General features: G+C 44.6%; 2 protein-coding genes across 3 annotated transcripts; one reads left to right on the forward strand and one right to left on the reverse strand.

Annotated features, from left to right (window-relative positions):
- The first annotated feature begins 771 nt into the window (after positions 1-771).
- LOC109470798 lies at positions 772-3,167 on the forward strand. 2 transcript variants are annotated; one of them, XM_019769876.1, is made up of 3 exons: positions 772-1,209; positions 1,671-1,883; positions 2,158-3,167. In XM_019769876.1, the coding sequence occupies exons 1-3, from the start codon at positions 917-919 to the stop codon at positions 2,312-2,314; spliced, it is 663 nt and encodes a 220-aa protein (XP_019625435.1). In that variant the 5' UTR covers positions 772-916; the 3' UTR covers positions 2,315-3,167. The 2 variants fall into 2 exon arrangements, with proteins under 2 accessions (XP_019625435.1, XP_019625436.1); XM_019769877.1 differs by lacking the exon at positions 1,671-1,883.
- An 863-nt stretch (positions 3,168-4,030) lies between these two features.
- On the reverse strand, positions 4,031-7,021 carry LOC109470806 (nuclear respiratory factor 1-like). The gene is made up of 2 exons (XM_019769882.1): positions 5,596-7,021; positions 4,031-5,347 (listed from the first exon to the last, which is right to left on the reverse strand). Exons 1-2 carry the CDS (start codon positions 6,158-6,160, stop codon positions 5,154-5,156), a joined length of 759 nt encoding a protein of 252 aa, XP_019625441.1. The 5' UTR covers positions 6,161-7,021; the 3' UTR covers positions 4,031-5,153.
- Positions 7,022-9,147: the final 2,126 nt, after the last annotated feature.

A 9,147-nucleotide genomic window follows, 5' to 3' on the forward strand; every position in this document is an offset into this window, starting at 1 on the left:
CGTTCCCATGGCAAAACTTATAATAATAAACAATAATACAGAATTGTTGCCAACAATAGTCTAGGAAAAGTCGTTAAGTTTGGCCGTTCTAGCGCTAGCCGTTTAGACGTTATGTGACATCAAAGTTGGCGCGGTCTAGATTGGGTTAAGCTACCAACATACCAAAAATCATGGCAATCCGTTAATTAATTTATGAGTTATGCTAAATCAATTTTCTGGAACTGCAGTTTCATCTGTAACAAATCCCTCTGCTGTTCCAGACCAAGCAGCTAGGGTGACTCAAACTCATGCCACTTAATGCTTAAAACAAGAGCTATCTACTGTCTACGTCACCAGATCATGAGATATCTAAATTTGAAGTCCTGATGCAGTATCATGACAAACCATGAGGGGATCAAAAATAGGATCATATTTAACCAATAAAGCCAACTATATAAGACCAACTTACCTACTTAATATTTAAACAATCCATCCTAGCTTTCTCGAGTTATTGTGTTTACTAACACACGCACACACACACACACACACACGCGCGCACACACACGCGCACACACAAATACACGAGCCCTACAAATACACGGACCCTCTAAACACATAACCTACTTGCAGAAGGTAAAAATACAAAAAAAATAGAGTTCGGCAACCTCATACCTCAATTACATATTAAAGGGCAGAAGCCACCTCAAAAAGTACCTGAAATAGGCATAGATATCAAAAATATACATATAGTACAGTAAGTTAAAAGTGTTTGTAGTCCCTTTTACCGAGAAATAAAGATTATACAGCTTCTCAAAGTGTCGTTTTTGGAAAGCCGCGACCCCGGCGTAGTAGCCCCATTCCAGAAGCCGTCACGTGATGCCGTGACGTAACACAAGGGACGCACCCGCTATCTGCCAATTGTCTGTTTGTTTTAACAATGGCAACACCGACCATGGACGCTGACGAAGTTGAGACTTTTTCTGACTGCTCGTTTACCGTAGAATGTATCTGTGAGGAATTTGAGTCGGACTCAGATTCGGAGGAGGTCGTAGGAGTTCTCATGCCCTACAGATTTGAGCCATATCTCTCTGACGTGCAGTCAGACGAGCCGAATTCTGACAGCGACGATGAAGGTGAGGCCGCTGGTGACGCCATGGCTGATGGCGGGGAACTTGAAATCGACGGACAAATTCCGCTCGATAGCGAAAGCCGACTGCGGAACATGGACTGGTAAGTGAGGCTTAGATAATTTTGCTGTTAGGTTTCTGTGATAGGATATAGATTACTCGCTATGGTGAGACGTACTTGTAGTATAAAATATTACGATTTTGTGACCTTGGGTTCGCCCCGCGGCCTGTGTTGTTTTTCTAACCTCGCGGTACCGTACCTTCTTTCTGCGGATTAGCGTCATTACTTCTGGTCTTTGTCGTCCCCGGAGGCAGCCATTTCTTTAATCTGTGTTTTTTCGTTACCTCCATGAAAGAATAAGAAATTAGAGCGGAAATTGTCTTGAAAGATCGCCAAAACAAGTGGAACATGGCGATACGTGTGGATGATTAGTGCGACCCCTGACCTTCAGAAGTCACCGCCAGCGTTTGTTTAGACAAACGCTGTGCTCACAACTAATTCTTATCACATTTTTACAAATCGTATGACAATTTTTAATTCCTTATTGGGGTTTGGTCTTCTAGGTGTACTTGTGGGAACTGCGTTGACCACCGAAAGGTGAAGGAGAATGTGTGCTGCCGGGAGCAGATGCGTGTTTGTGAGCGAAGGGAGAGGGAGCCCGGCATTGACTGCATTACCCAACACCACGGATTTCCCCAAGTCTGCCTAGCCGTGGACGTACTAGAAACAGCATACTTTGCTTATCGGGATCATTACGGGGTGACCTTTGGAAACGAGTGAGTATGAAAATAATACACAAAAAATACGTATCATGATAACTTGATAAGGTTAGCCTTTGCCAAAAATTATAACAATAAGCTAGATGGGCAATCCTAGATTTCATGTGTTACATGTATCATTGTATGTTTCAACCAAACCAACAAAAAAAGATTTCTGCAATTGTAACATGATAGTTATCTATTATGATCACTTGTATTGCTTGTGGACTAGATTTGAAAGAAAGGGTAAATTTATCTAAGTACCATAATACCAATACATAATCTTTTTCAGCTGGAAGCGGTACACTACGTACCGACAGTTTGTGCGCTGGTGCTACGAGTTCCTTGGAAAGAAGAACCGGGTTACTCTGCCCTCTTGCACTGTGGATGCTATAAGAAGCCACTTCCCGTCTCCAGACTACACAGGCTTCCGGGAAGCTGACGACTAGAGATGTCTTCTGCTGAACTTGTGCTAAGCCTACCTACTTTACCTTTGATAGTGTAGTTGGTAGAAACTTTGAGCTATGTAAGCGTGCCACACAGCACGTTTCGACGGCGTCAAAAGTGCACAGGAAACACGCAAAGACGGCAGGGTGCATGTATATGGGGCACCCAGAACGGCTGTTTTTAACGGTCTCCACATTGATATAAAGCTAAAACGGTTGACTATACTCGGGTAGAATATAGTTAATCATATTTTACGATCTTTTGATTCCTATGAAGGGCAGAATTTGAGAAATTTACGACTTTGCCAAGCCCGTACTGAGCGCCTGTCAGGACGTGGAGCGCCGATCTGGCCAAGATCGTTCGACTAACCCGTTCTGAAAATAAAGAAACAACACCAAAACTATCAACTTTTCCGCTTGTGATAATCTTCAGATGTATTACTTGTGGTTTTCTTCGTTGAAGCTGCCAGTTAACCTGCATAAAGACCTATAATTTGGCCGCGGAGTTCAGCGGCACGGCACGAAAAATCCGCCATGTTGTGCCGGCCGCTTAGACAGAAAGTAGCCACTTATTGCGACACATACATTACGGCGGTACGGCGTGAAGTTGGCTGGATGCGGCGCTCGGTCTCTCTTTTTTGTGTGAGTCCGTTACATGGAAGATTTTCGGACACAAGCTTGAAGAGAAATATTTCTAAGCTGAATGGTTCATTTCTAAATAATGTATTTCACAATAAAAGGCAAGCGGGGGAACTTTCCGCATGCCGTCGCCACGTGCCAGTCAGCACGTCAAGACGTGCTGAGCAGCACACTGTGACGGAAGTTTTGTGGACTGACGGTGAACTAATAAAATGTTGCTGCTACTTGTGAGACTTGAGGAGGTGAAAATTGTCGATTTAGCCACAGGGCAATTCGATAAAAAAAGGTAGTACTTGTAGAGAATGTCGACACTCGCACGCCAGTTGAAGTTCTGACCCGCCCTCCTGTGCCACGCTGCACGCTGTGACGGTCGAACTTAGGAACTCTTACAGGTATTTTTAAATTTCTCTTATTTTAGTTTTAGAATTCGTCATTAATTTCCAGGCTCTAATTTCTAAAATTGTTTCTAAAAAAAGTGGTTGTAAGAAAATTTTAAAGTTTATTTAGAATTTTAGATTCTTTTCGTTTGTTTTATTCGACCGTTATCATGTGCTGACCCACACGCTATGACGGGTCATACAGAAACTCACGTTACGACTAATGGCTGTATATGGCAAAATTGTATTTTTGAATTGTACGTTTCGTCCTTTGATTAGCGATTGTAAAATGATAGAAACTTTGTTTTCTTTTTATTATTTTGCTGCTATAATGACATTTTCTTTTTAGGACATATAAGGACAGTTTTTAGAGACTTTATCGTTTGTGTTATCCTCGTACCGTTATCATGTGCTGACTCACACGGAAACGCACGTTACACTGATGGTAAAATTCGTCCTTTGATTAGCGATTGTAAATGATAGAAACTTTTAAAACTTTTTCTTTTTAAGAGTTAGTTTGCTGCTGTAAGATAAGAACATTTTCCAGTTTTTAGAGTCTTTGTCGTTTGTTTTATTCTACCGTTATCATGTGCTGACCCACACGCTATGACGGGTCATACAGAAACTCACGTTACGGCGAATGGTATTTTCAATGGTAAGTTTCGTCCTTTGATTAGCGATTGTAAAATGATAGAAACTGTTTTCTTTTTACTATTTTGCTGCTATAATGACATTTTATTTTTAGGACATATAAGGACAGTTTTCAGAGACTTTATCGTTTGTTTTATTCTACCGTTATCATGTGCTGACCCACACGCTATGACGGGTCATACAGAAACTCACGTTACGGCGAATGGTATTTTTCAATGGTAAGTTTCGTCCTTTGATTAGCGATTGAAACTTTGTTTCTTTTTAAGAGTTATGTTGCTGCTACATGTGTATAAGGACATATTCCAGTTTTTTAGTCTTTATCGTTTGTTTTATTCGACCGTTATTATGTGCTGACCCACACGCTATGACGGGTCATACAGAAACTCATTGCAGCGCTCATGTTGCTTACAGGTACTCTAAACTCAACACGCACACATACTATACCCGAGGAGATTTAATTTTTACTATCACGACAGGGATTACTGTCACGCAATAATGCTTACAAAATCAAATGTCCTGAACAAAGTACTAGTAACGAAAAATGTGTTCCAAATTATAAGCTTGAATATACTAAACGATTAACTAAATACGTGTACATGTAATTAAGAAATGGAACAGAATTATTTATATCCTTATACATGTATCGAGATTATCAAATTATGAACAATTACAAATAATTTCTTATAACAGTTTTCCTGGCCGTAGAATAAAAAGGAGTACAGAGATTCTTTTGTACCTTAGACTAAATTGAACTCAAAATATCCTTATAACATAAGTAGACAAAAATACACCAGAAGATAACAAAACCATGGAGTGATGATGTCTACGACTTCTTCTTGTTAAGAAAAGTAAAGAATACACAAGTTCGTTTATCTAGTCCCTCCGACAAAGGCATGACATCTCCGGCCTCTAGTTAACTATATATAGGTCAAACCTCGACGGCTGACTCCTTGTCCTTGGTGGTCGCTCTGGTCGGCGAGTCTCTTCGGGCGGAGCTGTCTCTGTTGTGCGTCGCTTCCTACCCCTACCCCTAGGCTGTCGCACGTTGCTAGCCTGTTCGGCGGGCCCGTTGCTAGCCTGGTCGGTGGGCCTGTTGCTAGCCTGGTCAGTGGGCCCGTTGGGGTTACCTGGTTGGCGCCGCTTGCTGCCTCTAAGTAACCGCATAATCTTTCTCTTCACTGGCGGGACGGACTCACTGCTGCGGCGGCCGTGGTGTCGCTGGGCTGATCGGCGGCCGCGGTGTCACTGGGCTTGTCGGAGGCCGCGGTGTCGCTGGGCTGGTCGGAGGCCGCGGTGTCGCTGGGCTGGTCGGAGGCCGCGGTGTCGCTGGGCTGGTCGGCGGCCGCGGTGTCGCTGGGCTGGTCGTCGGCTGTTTAAAACAAATGGTGACATTAATACTAGTACACATGTATCATGCAATGTTCTTGGAAGGGAAGGAATAAAAATGCTGTAATATTATTTACATCCATATACATTGTTATTAAATATATGTGACCTATGCTTAGCCCAGTGTGGCAATAAAATAAAGGTCTCCAAATTGTTTATATCTCTCTGTAGTATACAAGAGACCACAATATATCAACTTATCAACATACACATATAAGAAAAGAAACCCACCAAGGCGATGCTCGAGTCCATAGTGCTGGTAGCACCGATGGATCGTCTCTCGCAGAAACGATGCCCAGCTTTGCCTCCTCTTCTGCTCCGCGGTCCGTGGATCGACGCTGAGTGTGTAGGGGACGTCATCGTCCCAGAACTCCCACCGGGCCTCGTCCTTCCCCCACCGCGGTTCCCGCTTGGTTGTCATGCGGATGGCGGTCCGAACGAGGGTTCGCAAACCCTCGATGTTCATGACCGCCAGTCCGCATGGCTCCTTCCAGAGGTCCGGCAGGTCAGGAGTGGCTGTCTCATCCTCCTCTCCTACAACTCTCGCTCCCTCCAGGTTACCCCGCTCCTCTGTCATTCTCTTGGCGTGGAAGCCGTCGATGATGGCTGGGAGGTGATCCAACACGGCTTCCCTCAGGCATGGCGTTCCCCAGTGAATGAACCGGGGTTGATGCGTGTTCTTGTCCTTGACACAGGCAAGAATCACCACATCGTTCCTCCCTTCTACAAAAGCTGTCGCCCTTGCCTCGAGAGACGTCCATTTTCGAAAGTTTCGTACTGTCATATGCTCCGTCATGGTAAAGGTGATATCGTTCTGATAGTTGTATCTCTGGTACACCAATTTATAGCCGACTTCGAAAAGGTTCTCTGAAAAGGTCGGCGTTTTTGGTGATTACACCGCCTGTAATTCTCTTTGATCATGGTAACAGTTCAATCACCAATAGATCAGAATACTAGTAATAAGTCCATTGTCAAGAATAAAAGATCGTGTAACGCCGCAATGTTGTCTGTGTGCTTCAAAGGGTACAGCGGTACGTGGAAGGGGGTTAAAATAAAAATCAAACCTCCTTGGTACTTTCATCTTTGTGTTATGTACATAATGCGTGCGATTTCAGCTATCTAGCGACAGTAGTGGAGCTTTCAACGGAATTGAAATGTCAAAATTGAATCGACATTTGCGTGTCTAACGGGGTTAGACTTTGGCCCATCGCCATGTTTGTTTTGTTTATTATAGCGTGGTCTGTGTAGTCCAAATAAATCGACTGGTTTCTTAGTTCCCCGTGCCTTGTATACACCATTTTATGTCAAGTATCCTGTGATGTTTACTAGCATCCACATACAATGTCCTTACTGCATCTAAGCATACTTGTGCTGTATTTCGCCCTGTATTTCGGTAGATTTCAACCAGTTCAACCGGACCAAAATAAACAATGTTCCGTATGTAAATTTCATGTGCTGATTGCCCACCATTGTTCTGCCGGCATTTGGAAAAGCCATGGAGGCTCCATGGAAAAGCAAACTAGTCTTAGCTAGTCTCATTAACAAAAAAAATCGGAACACTTTCACACAATCTACACGTTGTGATAGAAGATGTAGTTTTATAAGACTATCTGACTTTTCTCACTCTTACACACTCACCAGTCACTCCGACGTTTTCATTCTAACCAAAATAATTTCTTACCGAACCAAGTGTTCCAACACACCACATTCAATCACTCCATATACTAGTACTAGTATTCACACGAATCTCTCGTTCAAGTGACCAAAACAAAGCCTTTTAGAAAGTATACCACTGTTTATTGGTCAAGTCAAATTATGTACAAGTTTTACCCATAGTTTAAGCGCTCCAGAACTACAAATGCTGCGACAGTCACATTTACTGCAAACGTTTCCTGCATCTACGGTACATGTTTGTCTCGTTCAAAAAAACGGTATAGCACCATCCGTTTTCGATTGGGTCGCTACTATCCCAAGCAAAATTGTTGGGACAACGAGAATCTGGTATCCCTGGCACAAGATTCTCTGGAACCGCGCACAGTCCTGAGTCGTATTCATGTTGAAGTTCCCGTAGGTCATCCGGAAGGGGATATGGGATGGTTTGCCACGACTTGGCAGACGGCAGTGGCGTCGGCGTCTCGTCTCCGTCATCCATCGGTTCTTCTATGCCCTCATCTCGAAGCCATTCACGATATGCGGTTACGTGACGACAGCTTCGCACGGCGTAGTCGCAAGTAAGGCAGTGTAGATGTCGATGACGTCTAGTTGTTCCAACAACGGCCCTGCCCCCGCCACACGAGGTCAGGGCAAGCAGCGGCTCTGCTCTTATGAAGTGCACATCGTTGGCGTTATTCTCTTCAAGCTCGTCCTCTTCCTCCATTTCATCTTCATCTTGTTCCGGACCAACATCAGGCTCCTCTTCAAGAGAGCTAGTCATGCGACAGTGGATACAGTAAGCACCCTCCTCTCTGCAGATAAACTCGTCGAAATCTTCAGTGACCGTTTTACTTGTTTCACGCAGACGATGTTGTTGGTCACTAGCTTCTCGGCAGGAACAGATCCAAAAGGTATGGGTAGAACCGGTCACACTTGTGAAGGACGTGTCCATTTTTTCCACAACCACGTACTTGCCTTCTTTCAGCCTGTTTCCGTTCCAGTCGCGGATCACCCAAACCTTTACACCATCTTGAAGTCGTACTTCAAATATCTCGCCTTCAGTCCTCAGCGTCATCTTGTACGTGGCCAGGGGATCACTCACAGATGTACTGGCTGTTTCGAAAGTCAACCGTTGACGCTTTCCTCTTACATCAGATCCTGTGCTGTCCCTTGATCTCTTCTGGCCTGGAGTGCGTCGGTCATCGTCACGACCTCTCATGAAACTAAAATTGGCCCTCGGCGTTTTTGCTTTTACAAGCCTTCGGCCCTCCATTGCTCTTAAGTTGCCCAAACGGGATTCAACTGGAGAAGCACGACTTTTCTCCGCCTTTTATACCCTTCGTGCGACATGTGAACAATGGATTTCGGTCAGAGCGCCCTGATCTGATGGGATCCTGGTCAGAGCGCTCCGAGATCCTGCTTTCCGATTGGTCATTACACCATTACGTAATAATGCGGTCGGTGGTAGGGCGCCCTAACCTTAAATCGGTCAGAGCGCTCCGAGATCCTGCTTTCCGATTGGTCATCAAACCATTACGTAATAATGCGGTCGGTGGCAGGGCGCCCTAACCTTAAATCGGTCAGAGCGCTCCGAGATCCTGCTTTCCGATTGGTCATCAAACCATTGCGTAATAATGCGGTCGGTGGTAGGGCGCCCTAACCTTAAATCGGTCAGAGCGCTCCGAGATCCTGCTTTCCGATTGGTCATTAAACCATTACGTAATAATGCGGTAGGTGGTAGGGTGCCTTAACCTTAATGTGGAAAATCAGTCAGAGTGCCCAAAGATTCTGCTTTCAGATTTGTTACTTGACATCAAATGCGTCGGTGGCAGGGCGCCATAGCTTTGATGGCATGGCATTCACCCATGTACCCAGCTAAAATCTCACAACGTCTCTCACCGTCTCCCTAACCTCTGCTTTATTGCGGGATAAACAAGACTTGTTCTAGAACATTAAACAAGGCCAATATGTCTCATTGGGTGCTACATGGCGCAGGTGTTTTCACAGAACACTTTACCACCGTCCGGGAATTCATGATCTAATGTTAAATTGGACCGTCACAGCGTGTCACTGGGCACCATGTAACGGCGTCATGGCGTGCAGGTGAACTCGTGGCGACGGAGATTTGTT

This window comes from Branchiostoma belcheri, unplaced genomic scaffold (assembly GCF_001625305.1).
Source record: "Branchiostoma belcheri isolate BF01 breed outbred unplaced genomic scaffold, Haploidv18h27 scaffold233, whole genome shotgun sequence".
NCBI lineage: Eukaryota > Metazoa > Chordata > Leptocardii > Amphioxiformes > Branchiostomatidae > Branchiostoma > Branchiostoma belcheri.

Coding starts and splice junctions, on each gene's coding strand:
- LOC109470798 (XM_019769876.1), top strand. CDS start 917: ATGGCAACACCGACCATGGACGCTGACGAAGTTGAGACTTTTTCTGAC. Junction 1,210..1,670: donor CGACTGCGGAACATGGACTG/GTAAGTGAGGCT, acceptor TTGGTCTTCTAG/GTGTACTTGTGGGAACTGCG. Junction 1,884..2,157: donor GGGGTGACCTTTGGAAACGA/GTGAGTATGAAA, acceptor AATCTTTTTCAG/CTGGAAGCGGTACACTACGT.
- LOC109470806 (XM_019769882.1), bottom strand. CDS start 6,160: ATGACGGAGCATATGACAGTACGAAACTTTCGAAAATGGACGTCTCTC. Junction 5,348..5,595: donor TGGACTCGAGCATCGCCTTG/GTGGGTTTCTTT, acceptor TGTTTTAAACAG/CCGACGACCAGCCCAGCGAC.